Raw genomic sequence first — 26,867 nt, forward strand, 5'->3', positions numbered from 1 at the left:
GTGTTTTGCCCATAGTCACCACACTGAGCAAGCGGGTTGGTGACCGCAGGGCTGGCTTTGTCGCACCGAAGACGCTGCTGCCCGTCTTCAGACTGGGTATTTCAAAGCCAGCAATTGGATAGCTATCCCGCCATCGGTCGGCTTTTTAAGTTCCAAGGTGGTAGTGGAACTGTCTTATACGTTAGTCACCTCTTACGACACCCACGGGAAGATAGGGGGTGACTATATTCTTTAACGCTGTAACCAGACATCTTCATATATCATTTTCCTTATAAGCTACTCTTATTTCGTAGACTAAGTCCGACAAAGGTCGGAAGAGTAGCTTATAAGGAAGGTAGTTAGTAAAAGTAGAGTGCTTTCTTTAAGGCCTGTTTCGATTTAGAATAGTAAATAGTATTTTAAACTATATTTTAGGAACTTTTTTCTATACGTTTAATATTTTTTTATATAATGAGTAAATAGTAAAAATTGATGTCCGTTATTTACTTTTCGGTATCTCAAAAAGTACTTGTAGTATTTATTTATTTTTTAATAATGTGTACTCTACTGTCTAATTATACGCGTGATTGTAGATTTTATTACATTACAACTTGTAGCAACTAGCACTATTAATATTTAATGATGTAGTTTATAAATTAAGATATAAAATTGTCAAGTAACGCACTTGGCACTAGATGGCGCTGAACTCAGTTAGATCAAGCTATTAGGGTGAGGCCAAACGAACGTAAACGCCGCGTTGGCACAACGGTTACAGCCATGGATTGTACCTGTTGCGCTGGCGGTTGCGGGTTCAATCCCGCACATGACAAACATTTGTATTGGCCATACAGGTGTTTGCCGTGGTCTGAGTGTTTGTGCAGTCCTTGTGGGTCTATCCACCGTGCCTCGGAGAGCACGTTAAGCTTTCGGTCCCGGTTGTTATCATGTACACCTCTGATAGCGATTGTTACTCATATTTTTTTTTATGTCACTATGTCGGCAAACAAGCGTACGGCTCACCTGATAGTAAGCGATTACCGTAGCTTATAGACACCTGCAACACCAGAAGCATCGCAAGCGCGTTGCCGACCCAATCCCCAATCCCCCCAGGAGCTCTGGTCACCTTACTCACCAACAGGAACACACAACAGTCGCGCTGCTCCATATTTTGAGCAGGAAATTCCTGCTGTGCCCTACCTCAGTTAAGTCAGTCAGTTCATAGTAGGGAATATATCCGCCAAAGCAATGTAAGTAATATTTTAAAGTTAGAATACTGCGAATTCAACCTAGATCTTTTGATCCTACTTCCCTTATTTCAGAATCATGTAGTTAATTAAATTATAAGTGCTTAGCTCAAATATAGAGAATTATATGCTCAAACACTTCTATACACTTTCAAATCAACTTTTTACAATTAAATGAAAGACATATTTGCTTAAATGAATTAATTAGGTAATAATGAAACGACTTTTTTGGATTTTATCACGATTCATTAGCTTTTTTACATGCCCGACGTTTAGGATACTTTACAGCAACCATGGTCACAACACCTAAAATGAAGCTGTTGAACCGGACAGCTGCTAGCGGAGTCTTGCACGCGCATTAACTTGCTGCGAGAGGCGCCACTTACTAGACCACACGCCTTATGAATCAGCTATTAGATCAGGTGGACCTATTCTGTTGTACTCTGAATGAATTCACAAGAGCTGTTTTATTTATAATATGTTATGATTAGTGGTTATTTTGTTAAAATATTTTAGTATGTACTATCACATTAGGTAATATACATGTAATGGTAGTATATTTATGGCAATAAAAATAAATAAATAAACATACGGAGCTGAGCTGTGGACACTGACGAAAGGACTAGTCCACAAGTTGCTCAACGTGCAATGGAATGGGCTATGCTTAAGGTTTCTCTCAATGACAGGATCAGAAATGAGAATATCCAAAAGAGAACGAAAGTAATCGACATAGCCCACAGAATTAGCAAGTTGAAATGGTAGTAGGCTGGTCACCTGTGTCGCAGGACCGATGGCCGTTGGAGCAGACGTATCCTGGAGTAGAGACCACGTGTTAGCAAATGTAGTGTAGGACGTCCTCCGACTCGCTGGACCGATGATCTACGTAAGATTGCCGGTGTAGGGTGGATGAGGATTGCGAAAAACCGGGTCTAGCGTGAACTTGGGTAGGCTTATATCAGCAGAAAATAATCGACAAGAAATTATGAAATTACTCTGAAAAAAAGCGTGTCTGTCTGTCATAAATTAATAATAAATCTGAAATAAATTTTATCCTATCGTGCATGAAATGCATCGTCACTAAGTCTAGAAATCCTTATCATCTTTATCGTAAATAATTAGAATAAATGTAAATTTTCTTCGTCTGCAAATTATTATTACTTTGTTACTATAAAAGGAAAATTTTAATAGTTATAAATAATCTAAAAATTCTATAAATGGTGTTTTTCTATGAATACTCTATACATAGTATATTATATACTTTGTGTCACAGTATTTTTATGGCGCTTATTTTAGATCCGGTATTTTTACAGATTAGAAATAAAGTAGTCGACGTTTTTTCCAAATTGAGTAAAATTGGAAAATCACGTATAAAAATACACCACAGAAAGTATGATATTAACATTCGTAAAAATCTCGGGCGTCTTTCTTTGTCTCTACAGGAAGAGTTACAAAGATACTTCCAATTTTTCTTATCCCTACTGGATATTGTTATAAAATACGAGAGATATAATTTTGGCGTGAAGACAATCTCCCTTTCAAAACTTGGCTAATTAAAAACATTATTTATTTCATTTTAATGTTTAACACTTTTTTTTACCCAGTCTGTTTATCTAATATATATATATTAATATTTTTACACAGCCTTTTCGCCGTCGTAAATCTTGTGTTCTGTACCCATAGGTGGAAAAGATAGCTTACTTAGCAATAAATCTATACATGTAATACAATGGTAGGAGAGTCAAAACTGTACGTTGAATATTTTTTTTTTAAAGAATACTTGGGGTGTGATCTACAATCGATACCGAAGTCAAAAATATAGTTTTTAGAATTTTCGTCTGTTTGTCTGTATGTATGTGCGGGATAAACTCAAAAATTACCGCATGGATTTACTTCAAATTTGGCACGAATATTATTAAGAAGTCGGATATAGGCTACATATTATTATGCTATCACCTACCGGGAACGAGGAGTGATCCTTTATTTCCTCAACGCATTCTGTAACAACGTGTAATCTAACGACGCATATTTGAATGTTGTTCTTATTATGTTAATAACTATGCTTTATAAGCTAGCTTCACACTATAAAAATCACGCAATATAAGTACTAAGCCGATAAACATTATTAAATGAATATAAATAGACAAGACAATTTTAAAGCAGCGCCATCTATGAGATTTTTCTGTAGATATGAAATGTAAAGAAGAAACGGGTAAATGAATGTTATTTTAAAAGGTATAATCGTAGGTATTTTTGGTGCTGTATAGCGTTCACGCAGACGACGTCGCGGGCAGCAGCTAGTAAATAATAAATTAATATATTATTATTTATTATTATTTTTTTAATAATAAAGCATAGTTATATTTTACTTATAATTTTTTGTATACTAAAAATCAACCATAGTTACGTTTAAACTACTTACTAGTCACTAGACTACTTACTGGCCACCTTACTCACCACAGGAATACAACACTACTTGACAGCTATGCTATTTAGCAGATATCTTCTGTAAGATGAAGGTACTTCTACAGTCGGGCTACTCCAAATTTTGAACAGGATATTTCCTGTTAGGGCCTACATCGGAAAAAAATGGTTAATATGATTATATATGCTAACTTAGCATATCTTGTTCTAAGTTAGCTACTTTAGCTAGTTTTGATACATCCAACAGTTCATTTGAATAAATTTTATAATATTCATTTGAATAATAGTAACTAGATTATCAATTTTCCCTAGAGATGTCAGTTAATTATAGTTTATTTATATACAGATAATTCACATAACATTACGACCTTTGTATGTACATTACTAATTACTTCACCTGTGTAATAAGTTGAGCATATAATTTAAGAAGGTATTTCGTAACCTTCGTAAATATTATTTTTCACTATAAGGAAAATATTTATTTACTTATAATGTTATTACAGTTAATATAAAGCTACCTCCTCCTCAATTTTTCTTAGTAGATACATATAAATACCACAAAATATTTATTTTCCAAAGAGACGGCTAATAACATAACATTTACTTTTTGAAAAAAAAATTGCAATAATAATTATTAATTTGTACGATTTTGTTTTTGTATTACCCACACATCCCCCGTTCAAAACTCGCTGGAACGGTCGATTTTTGATATGGTACTCAAAAAAAAAAAAAAAAAAAATTACTGATCAGATTATATATTTTTTTATAAAATTCATTGTACATATACATAGGTCTAAATATCGTTTTAATCAAGTACAAACATAAAAAACTCTGACAAAATATGGTTTTACCCTGTTGAATAAGAGTAAGTGCGTCCGCATTTTATGTGACAAAGGTTGATTGCACTCCATGTACTTTATAGTTACAACGTAAAAAGGTACTTTCTGGTACGAAAGATAAATTTTTACTTAAAAGGTTAAAATCATTTGTTTAAATTGTAGCAAAAACCTTTTTTGGGTTTTACAGTAGCTGAATAAAAAACCACAATTCACCAAACAAATTTTGATTGTTGATAGCTTAAGTTATCTCGTCTCCTGTAATCAGTAACGTTTTGCTAAACTAAAAGGCTAAAAATATATCATTGTCATCGTATAGCTAAATTAGAGACGAGACATTGAAAACGTGATTAAGTGTTATTTTAACAACAATCAACAGAACAAATTTTACTATATTAAATGCTTTTTATTGCTTCATATGTTTTTTTGTTTTTTAATGTATTTGAAAAGTAATCGCCAAAATGTACGTACGCGATTAACTTCCAACTCCAGTGAATTAAAAAATTCTTTTTTTTTTTGAAGTGAAACTTCTTTAGGCGTATGAGGGTAAAATTTATACGGATGAAACGGCAACGTTTTGATGAAACGGCAACGTTTTGATGAAACGGCAACGTTTTTATCGATGGCGCTGGAACGGAAATTTAAACCTTTAGATTTCTATAACCAAAAACGAGACTTAAAAATTTGTCTGCAAAAGAAGTTTCACTTCTGACGTTTCATGTGTACTTGGTACGCACGCACTTTTTTAATTTTTTTTCAAGACAAGGTGTCATATATATATATATATAATCAGAAAATAAAAAAAATCATGGCGGTACGAAGTTCGCCGGGTTAGCTAGTTACTTATAAAATTTCTATGTACTATATCATAGTATGTAAATACATAACATATATACATATTACATTTATACACAAAACTTCAGCGATATTACTTCTTCGAGTAACTTAGATATATGTCCATACAGGAAAATCTAGCTCTTTGGTTCACTGGTACTTTCAACACAAATAAAAGATAGTTCTTTATGAAATTATATGTTTCCTTGCATCAGAGTTAATGATTTCTGCAGCAAAACTACAAAAAATATAGAGCTTCTTATGACATTTTACGTTTTTGTCGTCTGATATTTTCAGCATTGATTGGTACTACAGCAAATATGGAAGTCACTAAAATGTAGGATGTAACCTAAGGATCTCTTATGGAAGCATTGAAAGTTTCGATCTTTAACAGAGAATACAAAATGTATTAAATTACCATTTCTACATTCTACACACATCAAATAAACCCAACATTCGAACATTTCTCACAAAGCCAATAAACTCTATGCTTTGATTATTTTATAAATATAACGTAGTTTTAATGTAATTAACTTTTTTAAATTCTTTAACAGCTAATCATGATTGATTGATTTAAAAAAAAAACAGGTATTAAGGCTGGTAGCAAAGCAGCTAATCGTTATGTTAAGAAAATGTTGTTTCAAACACGTGATTGGATATTTGTAAGTGATAACTTAATAATTTTTTAACTTTATACTTGTAGAATACGTTATGTGTAATAATATTACACGTAACATAACTTTTTTCATTGTTAGAAGTAGACAATCTCGGAATCAGCCATTTATGTGTTTTGATATTAATAAGCAAGCGATTGTGATACAGTGGCACGGAAAGTTATATCATTTACACCTAGTACGTACAATATTGTGAGTTTAGTTTACTTCAAAGACTTGTAAAAAAAATTCGTATTTTAAAAATAAAAATCTTATCTCAAAATGTTTTTATTTTTACATAATTAAGGTTATTAAATAAATAAGTGGTATCCTTGACGTTATATTCCGTTAACATGACGCATGTTGTATTATTCATTTTTTAAGATTAAATATAAATGTAAATTCAATAGTTGTTTTTCATTTTCTTTGTTTGATAGTAAAATTCAAAAATCAGTTTCTGCCTACACCTACGAAATTCTTTATTTGCAATAAATAACAAAGTACTCCAGATTGTACCTCCAAACACCTGGAGGTTCGTGGAAATTCCGTGGACAAGACATACATTTTGTCAAATGTTCCCCTAATCACTAAAAGGTTAAGAACCCATCCTCTAAAAGAACATGATTATCTCTAAAATCTAGTTACGGAACTCATGCAGTATCTAAAAGACGAAGTATGATAGAGAGATGTATATAAGATAAAAAAATAATAATTAATTCCTTGCAAACATTTCATATATTATTTTAACTCATATTTGAAACACATATTTTAAAATCACTAGTTTACTCCATTCTCATAGGCGTTGCGTGCTATTACAGATAAAAAGAATTACCTAATTATATTCCTTTCTTTTTTTGCTTTGTGTAACAAATAGTTTAAAATATATTTTTCTTTCTTTTCATAAATAAGTTTCATTTCAAAATCTCAATGGCAAAAACATTTTATAAGACAAACATGAATGTGCTTAAAGAATTATGCCAAAACTTTGTACATAAATCAATAATTTCATATTGTTATGACATATGTACGTAAAGGAGAAAAAAGAATAAACAGTAAAACTAAAAAACATATGTGTAATTGTAAACAAAAAATTTAAAATTTTATATTTTAAAATTTTTGGTTATAATATAATTTTATCAAAAATATTTTATTAATCTTATTATATTAATAAAATATTTTTCATTAAATATCATTCATTATTATAAAGAAAACAATCCGAAAGTTTTTCAATGTAGATATTAGAAGAAATCCTACAAGGAAATAATACTTATTTCTAACATAATGTTTTTTTTAAACCTTATTACGACATATCATCAATCAATCCTCAGTTTAAGTTAGTTTGGTTTATTTAAGTTATAAGAAAAAAACATATTAATGAAATAATTTATTAAACTTATCTAACACTACATTAAAATTATTGACAAATCATCCATTGATTACTTAAGCACAGAAGACAATGGTAAAATAAAATCTGATTTAAAATGACAACTGATAATCTCATTTTATATCCTAAGCGATTAACATTTAATATTGCAAATTAATTAAATATTATTACGACAGGAAGATACCCTGAAAGTTTTTTTAATCTCAACAAGTATTAAAATTATTAGCTTTTGTAATTAATAAATGTACCCTAAAAATATGTAATTTACTGATGATCTCAAACTCAATATTAAGAGTTTATTTGTAGCTATTTTTGTACAATAATGAATGAAGTTCTATCACAGTTTTAACTTAAGGAAGAAAGGGCTTTTTATGTATATGGAACATCAACTTTACTCCTTTTTGATCTCTGTTAATTCCTGTTCATATTTAACGACGTATTTGTGCTCTGGATCGTATTTAGCGGTAAGGTCTGCCCAGAAACCCTTCTCATGGTTGATCAAGTGGGCAATAACGGTTCTTGCTCCACGGCGTTGTTTGTCAGTACAATTTTCGCAATTATTCTCCAATGCGTCTTTAATGTGAGCTGAAAATAACAGTTTTTATAGAAATTATTAAATTTGTTCCAAAAAACTAAATAACTCTAATTAAAGTATCTATAACACTCGCCGTAATGAATCTCATTCTCGATTTCGATGCATGTCAGATAGGTTTTGACTACCTCCTTAAGTCATAATCGAATTATATAGAGCCTATAACCAATCTAATACTCTCATTATTGCAACTTTAATGGTAGCTCCTACACAAATGATCCAATTATGATATTTTCATTCGTATAGGAGCTACGACTACGATCAAAAACAGAAATTATTGATCTCAGACGTTTTAATGTTTAGTTAAATAAAGCTTGGTTTTAAAAACTAATTCTATTTATATTGTTGTGTTATATTGTTTGCAATTTAATAAAATCGCATTTGTCTGTCATTTACGCTTTTACTACGGGCGCTTGTGTATACACTACATACACAATCAATACAATCTTACATCAATGTTGACGATTACATGACTGTGGATGACATCACTTGTATTTATAACTTTATCTTTTTGAATGTAACGGATAAACTTTGCAGGTCACAAAATGTGTGTTTTGAGACTTTTTGCTTTAGAGCTTTTTTTAAGTAATTAAACTCTACTAAAATTTAGGGTCCATAGAATTTCTAAATTTATGAAATTTAATATTTTTAGATATATTTATTATTTTTTTTAAAGAATAAAAGATTTTTTTTACTTTTAGTTGGTACTATTATATTTACTCACATTTTAGTTCACGGCCCTCGTTTGTACATTTGCCTTTATCAAGCGCGCACAGGATGTAAGCTGAGAGCAATCTTCGGTTACTTAAAACCTCTTGAACATTGACATTGTCGAAGCGATCCGTGTATTTCTCCGGTCGGGCAGCGGCGAACGCCACCAGCGCCAAGAAACATACTACAATTGTGGTCCTCATTCTGAAAAAAAAAAGATATTATTGTATATAACATATATAGATGTGATAACCACCATCATCATTACTTTCCTAAAGACTTTACTCTGATAAATAAAAAAAAAAAAATAATCAACGATTAAATAAAATTAAAAAAAATTGTTAAAACACACAAAAAGAAAACTAGTACCTATACAAAACACATACAAACACAGATACAAAAAAAAAAAAGTTTAAAAAAAATTATTTTTCACTAAAATTTGAGGTACAAAAAAATAATACCTTAATTTTGGTTAAGAGTACTTTCGACGTTACAAGTTGATCACGAAGTCTAGAGGGCAAGCTATGAGCTCACTTTTTATACTATTAAAATACAAGATTTTTTGGAAGTGACAAACTAGTTTCGGATTCTAAGTAATTCGCGGAATAAGTAATAAGTCGTTTCGTCATTGATGTCGTTAACTTATCTACTAACTTTAACAACATTTTTTTTATAATATATTTTTTTCCTGTACTGTACTTGACTTGTCTACTGAGGTCATTTTTGACAATTCTTTTTTTATTAAATAAAGATTCAAGTATATCAATGAACTTATAACTAAAAATTATAATGGTTTGGCTACATAAGTCGAAATGTTGATTCTGATACCTGTGTCTGTACATATAACGCACAGTGATAATAATAATAATAATATATTATTTATTTATGTAGGTATGACAACCGTATAACAACCGAAAAAGTAAAAATAAACCGATATTTTTTTATGAATTGTTCATGTCATATTGTAATAAGAAATATGGGTTTTTATTAAAAAAAAGAATATTAACTTTATGTGATTTGTGACTTGAAATATGAGGAATATTTTATTTTAATTTGTATAATAGAAAGACGATGTCGAAATCTTAAATGAACATTAAATAATGATTCTCATTGCAAAGTATATGTAATGCTATTTTAATGAATGAAATTTAGTAATTTAGATATTATTACAATTTTTCATAATAATTTGATTGTGAAATCCTAATTGGTTCGATTATTATATTTATTACGTTAGGTTATTAATTTCACATCAAACAAGAGAGGTAAGCGCGATTTATGTCAATTGGACTAAAAAAGAAGGTGTTCTGAGTGAAAATAATATTTTTATAATTCGAAAAATCCTTAAGCCTCAACAAGCAGCTAAAATTAACGTCATTTAAGAATAATAATCTATGATGGTTTGCTCGCAGCCTAGATACAGAAAGCGGTATAACTTGACTCGGCTAGAATTGTCCGCCGATTTCTCAGCCTACAGCCAAAACCTTGTACATGCATCTATTATACATTAAGCGGACGGAGTGATATTCAGCACAATAATAATAATAATAATATAATTTATACCCCATTTAAACAAAGAACAAAATTAACGATACAAGCAATTATAGTCACAAATTGTAAAACCAGTTGAAAGGGTTGCTAAAAAGCAATCTCTTCCAGACAATCTGATAATGGAAGGAATCGTTATTTTATTTCATATTTTCAAAAATAAATAATAATGGCCATGTTTCAATTAAATTAATATATATGCAGCCTATAACTAATCACAGCTGGGCAAAGATCTCTTTATCCGTGTAAAAGAATGGTCATAGCTTAAACCACCATTTACCTCCACTGTGGGATAACTACCGCATAATTTAAGGGAAGTTAAAAAACCTTAAACCTTTTTATTGTATCGTATGTATTTACGATAACGTCCAAATTTATTTTTTTTTTTTTTTTTGAAAAGTTGGGCATATTATTCTCTACATTTTTATTTTTATCAATGTTTTGTTTATTAATTGTTAGTTATATAAAAACTTAAAAAAACAAACTTAAATAATTTTACTTGCTTGGCTTACATTTAAAACAACATTAACATTTTTTTTCTTTGACATTTTCTTATAAAATGACAGACTTTAATTTTTTTTATTGTGGTAGGAATTGTATTGTAAGCAAAATAAAAATATGTTGATGCTTTTTTGCTCGCACTAGCCGAGGTTAGACACGAGAGAAGGCCGAGGTTGTTTTAATAAAGCTGTGCAATAAATTAAAAAATCCTACTCATCTATATATTCATAAGTGAAGCAAAAACTTTGTACCCCTTTTTACCGAAATTGCGCGGACGGAGGAGTATGAAATTTCGTACACTTATAGTTTATATAGAGAAGGAGTGCAGAATGTTAATGTTTTTTTTTAAATCATGCTTAAAAATATATTAAATCAATAAAAAAAACATCACACACACTACCTAATGTATTTGACACACACGCATATTATACTATTTTGTGAATTGTCAAAGTCTGTGGTCAAATTGTTTTTTTTTTTTTTTAAAGGTTCCTTATTTTTATAATTTTTAAATTTTTAGTAATTTAAATTTTTAATTATAGTTGAATTTCGACCGCTGGGCGACCCCTTGTACATATAAAGATGCATATGAACCAATATCCAATAAAAAGTTATTAATTTAATCAAAGAATTCAAATACTAAAAAAACCACATACAGTATTAGTCATACTACAATTACGTGCATACTTAATTATAAATCATTAAATCAATAATAATCACCGGGAATATTCAAAAACAAACAGTTACACATTAAACAACAGTTACTCATAATATGTAGTTAATATTTTAATTAATTTTCTACATATTTAAGTGACTCGTTAACGTTTTACAAGAATTAGAAATAGTAACTAATATGTAATAAAAGCACTTTTTCAGCATTTAGTACAAAATGAACACTTTACGACCACAATAAGTTTTGCGGCTTGTTAACCGACTTCCAAAAAAGGAGGAGGTTCTCAATTCGACTGTATTTTTTTTATGTATCATCATTACAGCCTTTACAGTCCACTACTGGATATAGGCCTCCACAAGTTTACGCCAAAAATAGCGTGAACTCATGTGTTTTGCCCATAGTCACCACGCTTGGCAAGCGGATTTTGATGTATATTACTTCAGAACTTTTGACTGGGTGGACCGGTTTCGACAATTTTTTTTTAATCAAAAGGTGGTGTGTTTTTTGGTCATATTTAAATTTATTTGAGATCTAACACCTACTTTTCGAGTTATATCTAATAATGCGTTTTTACTTGACTTTTCGTCGACCTACGTTATATTATACCGCATAACTTTTTACTGGATGTACCGATTTAGATGATTTTTAATTTAATCGAAAGCTGATGCTTATCGTATGGTCACAATTAAATTTCATCGAGATATGATAACTACTTTTTAAGTAATCTTTGATAACGCGTATTTACTTGACTATTTTTTCGTCGACCTACCTACATTGTATTACTTGTCGATATAATTGAAGTCGGTTTTTTTTTTTTCGTTTGCGAGCAAATATAATTATACATTGCCATGTTTTCTAATAGAAAATCGATGTACGTATTATAACTGCAGCTTTGTATTATAAATCGTAGCTTACACGAGCTTCGAAAAAAAAATTATTAATCTAATTAACTGTACGGATTCTTCTTACTTTATGCAAGTAAATAATAAAATCTAAAACACATATGTGGCAGATAAAAAAGTTAACATGAAAAAAAGGTCAAAATGTGATTTATTTGTTAGTTTAGTTTTAAGAGTGTATGCTACCTCAAATTGCTTATTTTCCACTCGGCAGGATGTCCATATCTTCCAAACTACTGAATATTTAAGTTTGAAATTTATGTATGGTAAAGTTCAGGACATAAACTATCTTTCATATGTTTCGAAAACACGATTCCATAAAATTTTCTCGATACAAAAAAAAATCGCAAAGTTACCTCTATTTTTGTATTAAAACCTTAATATCTCAGTGTATATAGAAGTTATGGACTTGAGATTAAACATGGTAATTGAAATAAGTATGAAGAACATTTTATATGTTGCGTTTTAAAAAAAATAACTATTGGTAATGTTTGTGGGGAGAAAATACATATAATTCGCGCGATGAACAACCAAGCGCTCTCAATTCTCTTGTGTTTTTAGTACGGGTGAAATCTGAATTCGAGCTGAGGTAGTGTATGTAGCCCCTTAATACTTTTTTTTTCTAAACTCTTGATAATTCGAATCAGGTTTTTTTCTCTTTTTTTAATAATCACTATGCAGTATTTTAAGAGGACACAAATTACGTTATTTTACATTTTATTTATTTTTCTGTAGGTACATAATACATTGTCTTGATGCACTGCTTATCATATTGTGGGGTATTCACACGTATACAAACTTTATATATCAGAAGAGGCTACCAGAGTAGGCTACCTAACATTCATTATTTATTTCTGTATATTATATTTATATATATTTCATACTAACTGTGCCTACGACTTCGTCTGCGTGTAATTTAACAAAAAAGTTATTTTTCAGTTCACAAGGTTATAAAATAAATAAATTTCTAAAATAAAACTATCCTATGTTACTCCTTATTACATCAGCTATCTGTCAGTGAAAGTCCCGTCAAAATCGATCCAGCCGTTTCAGAAAGCCGGAACAAACAAACAGACAGACAGACAGACAAAAATTAAAAAAAAATGTAATTTTGGTAAACATTCATTCGCAAAGATGTTATTGTATAGAGTATAGATGTATAGATGTATAGATAGTACATCACGTTGGGGTTACCAACTTATCCATTGAGTTTTTTATTCTTTAATAAAAAGTCAGTGGAGATTACAAAGATATATCTACTACTTCACTAGTAAAATACCTATATATAGCTAAAAATCAATAGTATTTTTTTCTGCAAATAAATAAATTTATATACATACATTTATTCGAGATATAATCTGACAGACTCTACTGACTAGTTAATTTAGTAAACGAATTTCTCTTAATATAATAGGGAAACTTTAAAATAGTATAGATTTTTCTTTTAAATATTCGTTGCCTTCGGGCAATGCAATGCTTGAAATATCTGCCGATCAACGCCTATCGAACTGTCCAACCGATATGTAGAGTACTATTTACCAAAAGTTTTTTTTCCATATTTAATTCTTGTTTACAAGGTAAACGGTTATGAATTAGTCATCTTTGAGTTTCATAGTGCAAGGCCGATAATTCCATTAAATATAAATCACAGCGTAAATCACGTGTCGCAAACAAGTCGTATAATAGTAGTATGAAATACCGTATGCAAAGTTATCGTTATTTAGACGATGCGTTGGCGCAGCGGTAATAGCTCTGGCTGTTGCGCTGGCGGTCGCGGGTTCGATTCCCGCTCACGACAGATATTTGTATCGACCATACAGATGTTAGTCGTGGTGGCGTTGTGTTTGTGTATTGTGTGCGTTTCCGGACCCCGAACACAGGAGAAAATCCTACTGGGGGATCCTTTGAGTGAGAAGCGTTTATTAATTATTATAAAAAATAAATTTAATGCAACTTAAGTCGATATTGTAAAGGGACTGAAAATTGACAATTACTCTTTCTCGAAACTATCGTATGAAACTTTATTATTTAGCTTTTTCAAATTTAAACTTCCATAATGATGATGTTTATCTACTTATACTTCGTTAATTTCTTCCGTAATAATATTCCTGACATCAGTATGTCTATGACAGAATAAATATCATATTAAGCAGCAAATATATGTTTTTTAATGATTATTTTATATTTATTCTTTATACCTATTTGCTATAATAGAGTGCACCCAGTAAATTCTTATTTTTCCAAGTTTCTATCCAAAAGTTGCCTGGAAGAAATTGCTTTATGCGATAAGGCCTTTTATATTTTTGTTGTTGTTCATTTTTCTTTATTCCTGCTTAAAATAAAGAATATACTTATAATAATAATAATTATTAATACCCATAAAGAGAATAAAGTGTACAGTAACTTCTATATTTCCTTCCATATATTATGAATCAAAATATTACCGATACTGTGACTCGTGACTTTTCTGTGATAAAAATAGATTTTATATTAATAAGTAAAATTACTTGTTTTAAATTTAGATACGCGTAAAAATAAAACAATTATACTATACGTGTATAGCTCTTTTTATAGTAAAATAAGGAGACTGGTGGTTTGTTTATGAATTAAAACCTAACTTAACCACATTTATACCTAATTCTACGTTTTATTTAATAATTGATCTTAGCTTAAATACAGTAAAAATATCGTTTTGCTGGGATCATCAATTTTTCAATTAGCGATTAAATATATATAAAAAACTCTACGTAATTACATGTCTACGCTATGAGGTCTTAAAGTTCAACTTAATTTCTGTGACGTTAGCAATCAAGGTGTTTATGAAACCGGTCTGGATCGGTCGGATTTTGCGTCAGAGATTCTTGTGAAAACCCTCAACGTCAATGATACTGCTGTGTTGTCGAGCTAACATTGTGTTGTTTGTGCCGATTTTTTTTTTTTTTTTTTTTTTTTATTAAATGGTATCATATTATGATGCTACATTGGCTTAGCAATAGGAAACATATCAAGAATTTTTTACCACGCACGCTTCTTCAGATTAAACTTTCACACATAGATACAAGTCTATACATAATAAAATTACTATAACTATCTATAATATAAAAATGAGTCGCTGAATGTGTTGCTAAGCGCAAAACTCGAGAACGGTTGGACCGATTTCGCTAATTCTTTTTTAAAAATATTCCTTGAAGTACGAGGATGGTTCTTACGGAGAGAAAAATTCTAAAAAAAAAATTTTAAATTTCCTGAAAAAGTCTAAAAACAACACTTTTCTATACTCCCATACAAAAGATTTGTGATAATACTTAAAAGTCAATTTGAACTTTAATACCATACGATAAAGTTTGTGTTAGGCGATACGAAGTTCGCCGGGTCAGCTAGTATAATTTAATACATTTAATTTCTATTCGTATTTTTTTTACTTAAACAGTTAACAAGCAGACGGTTAATCAACGACTAAATAAATTTAAATTATTATACGTATTAAATGTTATTTCTTTACAATATGTGTGGGAGAATATTAAAATTATTTCATACTTCAAAAATGACGAACTTTGAATACTAACTTTTGATCTCTATTTCCCCCTTTAAAGGCAGAATTTCCACGACGACGCTGAAACACTGTTTACTCATTCTTAATCAGTTATTTAAAAAAAAATTATGTGTGTTACTTAAAAAACGACGAATTTACTTAATTAGATATAAGTCTCCAACTCCTATTTCACCCCCTTAGGGGTAGAATTTCTCAAGATCCGTTCTTAGCGGCCGGGCCTGTTAACTAGAAACTTCCTCCCTGTAAAAATGTATCTTAACACTTCAAGCAGTTTTGAATATTTCGTAATTTGTGACTGACCTCACACATATGATTATATAATAGAAATAGAATAGAATAGAATAGTTTAGTAATTAATCTTTATAATATAACAAAAAAGTATTTAGCCATAAGTCCGCCCATTGTACTTCACTGTCTGTAACTATCTTTATGCTTTGTTTGTAATATATTTGTGGTATAAAATAAATTATAAAATAAATAAATAAAATAAAAAATATATAATATTTGTAAACCAATAAAAAAAACAATGCTTACTAAACGAGAGAGGACGCTACGAAGCATCGCACAGAGAAGAGATCGAGAATATTAAATACTGTGTAATGTATTCTATCTCATTCTCTCGCCGACTTATTTTACTTTTTAACCGCCTTCCAAAAAAAGAGGAGGTTCTCAATTCGACTGTATTTTTTTATGTATGTTACATCAGAACTTTTGACTAGGTGGACCGATTTCGACAATTTTTTTTTTAATCGAAAGGTGGTGTGTGTCAATTGGTCCCATTTCAATTTATTTGAGATCTAACAACTACTTTTCGAGTTATATCTAATAATGCGTTTTTACTTGACGCTTTTTTCGTCGACCTACGTTGTATTATAACGCATAACTTTCTACTGGATGTACCGATTTTGATAATTCTTTTTTGTTAGAAAGGGGATATCCCTAGTTTGGCACCATGATAAGGAAACCAGGATCTGATGATGAGATCCCAGAGAAATCGAGGGAAACTTTCGAAAATCCGTAATAAATTTTTACTGGGTGTACCGATTTTGATAATTTTTAATTTAATCGAATGTTAATGTTTATCATGTGGTCACATATAAATTTTATCGAGATCTGATAACTACTTTTAGAGTAATCTCTGATAACGCGTAGTTACTTGACTATTTTTTCGTCGATCTACGTTGTATAACTCTTCGATGTAATTGAAGTCGGTTTTTTTTCGTTTGCGAGCAAACACAATTATTACTCCCCAAGTCAAGCGTAGTAAGTTGCATTGAAACTTAACATACCTCGTTAACTAATAAAAATCATACGCTGTAGATACATATGAACTCATATATTTAATAAACTAAGAACATCACTAATAACCTATAAAGAATTATACCCGAAGTAAGACTTGTTAAAGTTCTAAGTTCTAAGTTCTAAGTTTTTAGAACAGCATCTAGCCTGTTAATTAATACGCAATGACCCAGCTCTATCTTTATCCGCATAGCACCGCATCGCGTCTAGTACGTAGAAACCTTTACAGTACCAGACCGTGCCATGGTCATAAGTGACATGGTCGTTTACTTAAGCAGTTAGATGTGTATAAATCATCTACAGTTAGGGTTCCATTACAACATAAAACATTTTATCTTTTTTACTACTAGTAATAGGACTTACTTTTAACTTTTTACTACTTTAAAAAGTTGTTCTTCTAATTTTTTAACTACAAAATATGTATTTCGCACTTATATGAGACTCGTAAAACGTAACATATTCTCGTTACGTTCAGTAAAATTAATCAAAAAAAGGAATCGTAAAAATTTTTGCATTTCATATGGTCAAAATATTTTTTCTAATGGACAATTACTGAACGTAAGCCATTATTTTTTATGTCAGTACTAGTTTACCTTTATCCCACTTTGTACTTGATAAAAGATAAAAGATTTCAAAATACTACTTCAAGAATAACAGGTAAATCGGTAATACCAGGTAAAACGTCGTGTAAGTATAATAAAATATTTTCACTGTTGGACAACAGTAAAAATGGCATCAATTCTGTCAATACATCATAATATTTCAAGAGCACTCTATATCGATTCCTTATTGCTTATATAAATGTTAAAACGCACTGAGAAACAATGCAAATGAAATAAAAACATTTACTTTAACATTAAATAAAATAGAAATGTTATCCTTTAAACAAATTGTTACGTCTATATATATTAAGGATCTACACAGGATTTATTTCAATGTATTTTTGCAGTGAAACTTCTTTAGGCGCCTGAGGGTAAAATTTTTAACGGATGAAACGGCAACGTTTTGATGAAACGGCAAAGTTTTTGTAGATGGCGCTGGAACGGAAATCTAAATTTGTATAAATATAAACGAGACTTAAAAATTAGTTTGCCAAAGAAGTTTCACTTCTGATATGTGTACTTTGTACGCACGCGCTTTTTTTTTTAAATAACTACAGTTTGTGTTTTATTTGAAACAGGTATTTTTGCTTATATCTTTTACACCTCAGAACAAAAAAAAAAAACAGTTACAGGCATTTATATTCCTTGTCTTGAGTTTCTTGCTCGCACTTTCAAATATAAGTACAAACAATGAAACAAGGGTTTCTCCTTGTTTCGCTACTGGTTATCGAAATTACGATTCTAAATTTTCATTCTTATAAGCAAACACTCTTAAGAGAACACTACTAAGAGTTCACTCCATTTTTGGCGCGAACTTGTGGAGGCCTATGTCCAGCAGTGAACTGTAATATTCTGAAATGATGATGATGATGATGATGATGATGATGATTCTTATAAGCATCTTTGTGTTACAAAAGTTCCTCCAGAGATCATTCTTACTTTCGGCATTTAGAAGAAAAAAAACATACAAATACGTTGTTTCAACCGTCTACAAAGAAATGTTTCAACCGTTACCCATTTTAGCTAATAAAGCAGCAATAATAATAATTATGGCACTAACCACATCTAAATCTGGTTATAATGCCGTATTCTACAAGCCTTATTTCAAATAAGAAAAAGACGATACTGCCATTTGAATAAAAATAATAATAATTGGCAAAGATTACTCAAAAAGTAGGCATCAGATCCCAATGAAGACTGAATCTTAAATGAGACTACTAGACAAACACTACCAAATTGAATCCCTATCCCAACGTCGTAAGCAGTACGATATTATCTTATTACGTGATATCGTGAGTGGGAAAATAGATTGCAGTGAGCTTTTATCCCAGATTGAATTCCGAATAGCATCAAGACGCTCTAGACATATTAAACCATTGTTCCATACACCTCGAGTAAGAACTAATTACGCACGTAACTCGGTCCTCTGCCGTATTGTCAATACGTATAACACGCAGTATCCAAACTTAGACCTGTTTCACCTAAGAACGAAGACGGCACTTAAAAAAGAAATCAAAATGATGCATTTTTCGTAGTATCATCAAAAATATTCAAAACCAGCACCTACAGATTTATACACAAACCCACACTAATACACCTTCGTCTTACATGCACACACCTACACGAACACGCATTCACCTTTTCATGTCTTACACTCACCTCTAACTGCAGTGGAGGGGACGGAACATAGCCGTTTACTTTTTACTTTTTATTACTTTCTGTTATTTTTTTAAATTATGTATTTTATAAAGATTAATATTTTTATATATCAGTGTGATCCTATTTTGGCCATATTTGTACATTATATTGTAACATACTATTGTAACATAACGCTGTCGGATTGCCTATAAAATAAATAATAAATAAATAATAGACAAGCATCAGCTTTCGATTAAAATAAAAATCATCAAAATCGGTATACCCAGTGAAAAGTTATGCGATATAATACAACGTAAGTCGACGAGAAAATAGTCAAGTAAATATACATTATTAGATATAGCTCGAAAATTACTTGTTAGATCACAATTAAATTTAAATGGGACCACACAACACACAGCCTTTCGATTTAAAAAAATCATCAAAATCGATCAGATCACAGGCAAAGGTTCTGAGCTAGCATTCATAAAAAAACACAATCGAATTGAAAACCTCCTTTTTTGGAAGTCAGTAAAAATAGCTAAATGTATAAATCTTAGGTTTCATCTTTTTATGCTGTTAGTTGGTTTTATTAACTAAAATACAGTAAAATATTAAATATAAAAGAAAAAAAATGGGTCGTAAAATCGCATGTCGTAATTCAAGATAAATCAAAGAATCAAGAAAATTGGTATATTAATTTTCACAATTGCACAATTTTCTTGTATGATAGTCTCAGCATTATGTTTTTAAGTATATAAAGGACAGTATGTGCACTTTTATAAACATTTCGTATAATATTTTCTCTTATTAAATCAATCAAAAGTTTTACTAACTAATTTGATCATCTGAAATAGATATCAGGTACGAAACCTTTTACCTATTATTATAAACTTGAATTTATTATTATTCTTTTAATTTGCAATTTTCTTTTATTTATTTTGTTTTTTTGTTAAAGTCTTGCAGTAAGATTTGTTTTCAATTATTTGAAATGTTAGGAACTAATGAAAAACTACAAATATTATAGTAATATGCAGATGTATAAACATAATGATGTATCATGTTTCAATTTAAGTGTAATACTAACTTAAATTAAATTAAATGAAAATGTTATGAAAAGTATTTATTTCGCCATGAGGTGATAATACACACTAACGAAAGTATAAAAAATATGTCTATTTTCAAAAAAAGACTAACAAAAAAAAGTTTAGGTAGAAAAATCATTAATTAATTTAAAAATTTCAACATCTAAACAGGTACATTACAAACTTACTCGTAGGTATTGTACCTAGTGTTGAAACTATGCAGAAAACCTTTTTTATGTATATATATCAAGTAAAGTTTTTTATATATATATATCAAGTAAGTGTTAAAGCTTACTGTCATCATTAATTTTCTGTATTGTTTTAATATACCAATTATAAGCAATTTCTTTTTAATTTTTTATACCATATATAAAAAAGCAAAATTTGAATTTCAGTGACACTATGAAATTCTTCATTCATTGGTGTTTTCAATTCACTTTGGTTATCTGTTTTGCTTACCAATACAATTGTGAAAACTCCACGTACACGACAATGTATGATGGTATAGATTTAGATGAAATCCTAACAAACGATAGATTGCTAGCAGGATATGTCAATTGTCTACTAGAAAAAGGACCATGTACTCCTGATGGAAAAGAATTAAAAAGTAAGATATGTTATTATTTTTGTTACTTGTACTTTATTGCTCTACACATAAGCTCAGACAATTGAGTACAAGCCTCTTTTATATGATGCCATGCTACTTTAACATGCAGAATTCCTCACGAGACTATTTTATGCCAAACACTGGATAGAATTTAAAAACTTCAAAACCGAAATCGATTTTAATCAACATACTCTAAGAGCTACAATGTGATTAAAGACCTAAGTTTACCTATGAAAATTAAACTATTTTTTTCGTGTGTTTTATCTTATGCATGTGTTTCTCAATATAATGTTATTAATCTAATAAAAAAAAAAAATACTCAAATTAAAAAAAAACAATAAATTTAATCTACTATCTGCTAACCCACATTGGAGCAGCGTGGTGGATTAATCTCTGATCCTTCTCCTACATGTGGAAAGAGACCTATGCCCAGCAGTGGGATATTACAGGCTGAAGCGCGTAGCGTTAATCTAATAAAAAATTAGTTATTCTGTAGGCTAAATCTAACCATGTCAATCCAATTTTAATTAAATCACTTAACCTACCTGTGAGTATTGACGATATATAATGCAATTTGAATGAATTAAATAGTAAAGATAAATGTAGAAGAATAAATTTGTTAACTAATAAACTATATAAAATGAGTTACAATGACCTCTGTGACTAGGGTTGCCAGATGGCCAGGAAATCCGGAATTGTCTCGGAATTACGTGTCATGTCCCATGTCCAGGAATTATGGTTGATTGTCCCGGATTTCGAATACTACTAGTTTTCTAGCGATTGACAAAAAAATTTATCATTTTTCGTATATTTTCAACCGACGGAATTCGTGATCCTCGAATTGTCCCGGAAGTGCCACGCTTGATTCAGGCAATCCTATCTGTGACATAGCTTAAATGTTGCAATGTAAAATATCGTAACTAGCTCATTGTCAAATCAAGGCGCAACTTTCGTGCTTCGAATTGTTGTAAAAAGTCAAATTAAAGATTTTGCTTTGATTTTTGTATGAAAAAATTTGAAAATAAACGGTTCTTTTACGACTCCGTGTATTTTTAGATAATCTACCAGATGCGATTGAAAATGACTGTAGCAAATGCACAGAAAGACAGCGTGAAGGCGCAGACAAAGTTATGCATTACATTATTGATCACAAGCCGGAAGAGTGGGAAGAACTCGAAAAAAAGTAAGTTCATTCATTATATTATTACATCGTATAAAACAAAGTCAATTCCCTCTGTCTGTATCCTTAGATCGTTAAAGCCACGCAACGGATTTTGATGCAGTTTTCTTTAGTACATAGAGTGATTCCAGAGGAAGATTTGCATGTATAATACATGCATAATATAGTAGAGGAATACTGATAGTTTTTGCAACCGTGCGAAGCCGGGGCAGGTTACTAGTATGTATCTATATGACTTTTAAATAAAAAATATTCCATTAGCCAGTGCTAGAACCCTGAAATTTTCGGGTAAGCAACACTACGTAACATGAATACTCGAGGCGAAACGTGAATACCTACAGGCGTTTAGTCTGTCTCCAACATGATAATTGTATTTAATACATGCCAAATTTCACGTTAACCTTTTAAAACGATATGTTTTTTGCGTATTACCTATTACGGCATATAAGTTTTCGTATGTTTATTTCACATAAATTCGGCACATAGCATGTGCCTGGAAAAATAATTTATAATATCATCAGATTCTACTAGTCAATAATAAATAATATCTGCTCAAACAATTAAATAATTTACGTTGTATACTTCGTTGTATACTACTAATTCGGCAACTTACACATCAAAAAAAAAAAGAAATAAAATAATGAAAACCAAATGAAAAAATCGACATCTTCAACGAGAATGTATATAGTGCAAGAAATGCTAAATAGTCTTGGATACCGCTCTTATGTGTTGTAGCGTAATATAATTATAGATACAATCGTGTGTATGTGGAAGACTATTTCCAAACATATATCACTCATCATATATCACTTATATAGCGCTAGAGTTATAATTATATAGCGCTAAATTTTTGAAAATATCAGTAGATACATTACAAAACACATAAATTAAAAATGTGTGTGTATCAGCTCTGACGTATGAAAGAAGTTTACTCCTTAAGATCGACTGTCTGACAAGGCACAAATAGACTTACAAGTCTAAGAAAATATTAATAGCATATCAAATGGTAAATAAACGAATCAACAGCACCATCTATCGATGATATGTTATTGCGAGATGGCGTTATTAGAAAACGTCGTTACGCCTTTAGACTTTACGCGATAGATGGCGTTATGAGAAACGTAACGAGATCATTCGTTCAGTAGATTTTACTCCTCATATTTTTTCATAGCGCAGGCCTTATATACAAATCGATTCTTTAGGAGTAAGCTCCAATAAACTCCAAAAAACTTTTTTATTATTTTTCATTTTTTTTTCTTTACCTACCTTTTGTAATTAAGAATCCTTAAGTGCTCCTTAATAAAATTAATTTACTCTCTTATTATTTTTTCGTATGTGCCTATACTGACTTAACTCCATAACTACCATATACTAGAAAATGATTTTACGAATCTAATAATTATATCAAAAAATTTTAAAGCACCTTATATTATTAGCAACTAATATGTTACTAAACAAATATTTCTTCAATATGAGAATTATCGAAATAATTTATAATTTCAGATACCACTCTGATGGTTCATACAAATTAAATTACTTACTAAGTAAACAAAAACTAAGCTTAGACTCACAAGAAAATAAAAATGTAAGTAATGGTGACAATGGCGATGACGACGATGATGATAATGACAAAGATCATCAGGGAGGACAACAATTAAAATGAGCATTAGAGAATAAATCTGTTTTATTCAACCTAACAATACAACGAACTGGACAAACTATTTTGGAAAAAAAAAACATGATGAATTTTATTTAAGAAAGTCGCTAATAAATATTTGGGGAGCAATTTATTGATTTATTTAAACTACGTTTGCATCACTTATAATATATTTTATAACAATATCAAATACAAAAAAAGGTAGGTAAGACTAAGGAAGTGTTAATTTATTTTCTCCATAGCATATCTTTTTACTCGTACTTTTACACCTGGCAGTGTGTACCTATTTCTTGCATTTTCAATATATACTGGATCACCTTTTACTTTAAATTTAGACGTTTCTTCGATTTGTGGCTTTTTTTGAGGTAAAATTTGTAACGCGGACCTAAAACCATTCTTAGATTTAAGGACACAAATTAAGTATTAAAACGAATGTTCAATAATATCAAATACTGTTGAAATAATTAACCATTAAAAATATATATTTATTTTTAAACACGCTATAATACAGTTTCACAAATTTCTTACGTGTCATTTTATCCAAGAATCCGCTGAATTTTGTTGAGACTGTCGTACCTTGTGAGGAAGAGCTTCCAGGCCGCGTGATCGTGAGCCATCATCGAAGCGACTACTTTGCCTGCTCTTTCTTTCTGCTTCTTTGTACACTTCGCGCAATCGTCTTTTAAAGCTTCTATGAGTACATCTATAAAAAAAAATTTTTTTTTGTATAATATTATTTTTACCTATGTATAATAAAAATTAGGGACAAAATTTTTATATTTCTGTTTGGACGCTTGTACAGGAACCATAAAAGCTTGGGCGATATTTTAATAATATTTAAAAATTCAAAAACTAAATAAAAAACATCACCGAAAATTGCTTTAATTCGGATTTAAAATAATAATAATTAGCAACTTATCTTCCGCAAAGAGTATCACACATAGTCTAAGTTATTGTTAGCTGAATAAACTTACTTTTAATTTCACTCATTTCTTTAGTACAGTATCGATCAACTGACATCAAGCACTTAACATCTAGTGCTGGTAAAGGCGGAATAAGTTCATTTAAATTAGAATTTCTCTTCATTGTATCTAACTTTTCTGAATCACTTACGACCTGGTTTATAACTACCAAATCTTCGTCTCCATACACAACATTGTATCCCATACTTCTAACTCCATCACTCACTGTTCTGTCAATTCCTGGTGCAGTCATTTCAGCTACAATAGTCGAATGTAAGGACAGTATAGTCAAAAACGTAGGCACCAACATGTCTGAGTCAGTTCTGAAGACGTATTACCGTTCAATTGATCGCTAAGAAATGAGATGGGACTAATGCTGCAATAAAACGTGATTACATACTAATTGAGTGGCATATGCATTTGTTTTGTTTGGAAATAGAGGGTTATCAGGTGTCGCAAACCGTTTTAAGATTTAAAAACGTTATAGACTCAACGCCCCTGACTAAAATTTTGCCTCGATCTGGGGTCCGAAAAAAAACACAATACACACGCACAAACGTACAAAACACGACAAGTCTATAAATTTAATAAATAAACAAAATTATCTTATAACATAACTAATATATAACATAACATTCCTAAGGTAAGCAACTTAATGCTTATGTTATGAATAATAGCCAACTGATATAGCTGAATATTTTTTTGATAAATACACATAGAAAATCAGAAAAAATGTATATTTTTGAATATCATATCAAAAATTGACCGCTCCAGCGGGATTCGAACCCGCGTCTCCGACTGACCGTGTCGGCGCTCTAGCCAATTAAGCTATGGAACGATGTACCCGCCAGAGCGAAATTCTTAATATGATGATTTTTATTTTCGGTTTAAGCGAACCGTGGCGCCGTCTATAGTGAGTTCTTTACAGAGACCCGTAACTATTCAAAGTTTCATATTACAATGAAAATCTTTGACAGGAGACGACACCATGCTATTCTTAATATGTACGATTTTATTTTTGTGTTACCCACACATTATGGATTCTAAACATTTTGAATATCATATCAAAAATTGACCGCTCCAGCGGGACTCGAACCCGCGTCTCCGACTGACCGTGTCGGCGCTCTAGCCAATTAAGCTATGGAACGATGTACCCGCCAGAGCGAAATTCTTGATATGATGATTTCTATTTTCGGTTTAAGCGAACCGTGGCGCCGTCTATAGTGAGTTCTTTACAGAGACCCGTAACTATTCAAATTCTGGCGGGCACATCGTTCCATAGCTTAATTGGCTAGAGCGCCGACACGGTCAGTCGGAGACGCGGGTTCGAATCCCGCTGGAGCGGTCAATTTTTGATATGATATTCAAAAATGTTTAGAATTCCTAATGTGTGGGTACACAAAAATAAAATCGCGCATATTAAAAATAGCATGGTGTCGTCTCCTGTCAAAAATTTTCATTGTAATATCAAACTTTGAATAGTTACGGGTCTCTGTAAAGAACTCACTATAGACGGCGCCACGGTTCGCTTAAACCGAAAATAGAAATCATCATATCAAGAATTTCGCTCTGGCGGGCACATCGTTCCATAGCTTAATTGGCTAGAGCGCCGACACGGTCAGTCGGAGACGCGGGTTCGGATCCCGCTGAAGCGGTCAATTTTTGATATGATATTCAAAAATGTTTAGAATTCCTAATGTGTGGGTACACAAAAATAAAATCGTGCATATTAAAAATAGCATGGTGTCGTCTCCTGTCAAAGATTTTCATTGTAATATGAAACTTTGAATAGTTACGGGTCTCTGTAAAGAACTCACTATAGACGGCGCCACGGTTCGCTTAAACCGAAAATAGAAATCATCATATCAAGAATTTCGCTCTGGCGGGCACATCGTTCCATAGCTTAATTGGCTAGAGCGCCGACACGGTCAGTCGGAGACGCGGGTTCGAATCCCGCTGGAGCGGTCAATTTTTGATATGATATTCAAAAATGTTTAGAATTCCTAATGTGTGGGTAC

The 26,867-nt window shown here is 31.0% G+C and overlaps 3 protein-coding genes across 5 annotated transcripts; 1 reads left to right on the top strand and 2 right to left on the bottom strand.

Annotated features, from left to right (window-relative positions):
* Window positions 1–7,336: 7,336 nt before the first annotated feature.
* Window positions 7,337–16,425, bottom strand: LOC123661494 (allergen Tha p 1-like). 3 transcript variants are annotated; one of them, XM_045596450.1, is made up of 3 exons: window positions 16,357–16,425; window positions 8,668–8,858; window positions 7,337–7,936 (listed from the first exon to the last, which is right to left on the bottom strand). In XM_045596450.1, the coding sequence occupies exons 2-3, from the start codon at window positions 8,855–8,857 to the stop codon at window positions 7,743–7,745; spliced, it is 384 nt and encodes a 127-aa protein (XP_045452406.1). In that variant the 5' UTR covers window position 8,858; window positions 16,357–16,425; the 3' UTR covers window positions 7,337–7,742. The 3 variants fall into 3 exon arrangements, with proteins under 3 accessions (XP_045452406.1, XP_045452407.1, XP_045452408.1); XM_045596451.1 differs by lacking the exon at window positions 16,357–16,425 and adding an exon at window positions 9,116–9,177; XM_045596452.1 differs by lacking the exon at window positions 16,357–16,425 and having other exon boundaries at window positions 8,668–8,876.
* A 4,352-nt stretch (window positions 16,426–20,777) lies between these two features.
* On the top strand, window positions 20,778–24,016 carry LOC123661495 (ejaculatory bulb-specific protein 3-like). The gene is made up of 3 exons (XM_045596453.1): window positions 20,778–21,050; window positions 22,107–22,233; window positions 23,734–24,016. The coding sequence occupies exons 1-3, from the start codon at window positions 20,846–20,848 to the stop codon at window positions 23,891–23,893; spliced, it is 492 nt and encodes a 163-aa protein (XP_045452409.1). The 5' UTR covers window positions 20,778–20,845; the 3' UTR covers window positions 23,894–24,016.
* Window positions 23,897–25,244, bottom strand: LOC123661493 (ejaculatory bulb-specific protein 3-like). The gene is made up of 3 exons (XM_045596449.1): window positions 24,862–25,244; window positions 24,416–24,590; window positions 23,897–24,272 (listed from the first exon to the last, which is right to left on the bottom strand). Exons 1-2 carry the CDS (start codon window positions 25,157–25,159, stop codon window positions 24,424–24,426), a joined length of 465 nt encoding a protein of 154 aa, XP_045452405.1. The 5' UTR covers window positions 25,160–25,244; the 3' UTR covers window positions 23,897–24,272; window positions 24,416–24,423.
* Between the last annotated feature and the right edge of the window lie 1,623 nt (window positions 25,245–26,867).

The sequence above is a fragment of the Melitaea cinxia genome, chromosome 17 (genome assembly GCF_905220565.1).
Source record: "Melitaea cinxia chromosome 17, ilMelCinx1.1, whole genome shotgun sequence".
In the NCBI taxonomy this organism is placed as follows: domain Eukaryota; kingdom Metazoa; phylum Arthropoda; class Insecta; order Lepidoptera; family Nymphalidae; genus Melitaea; species Melitaea cinxia.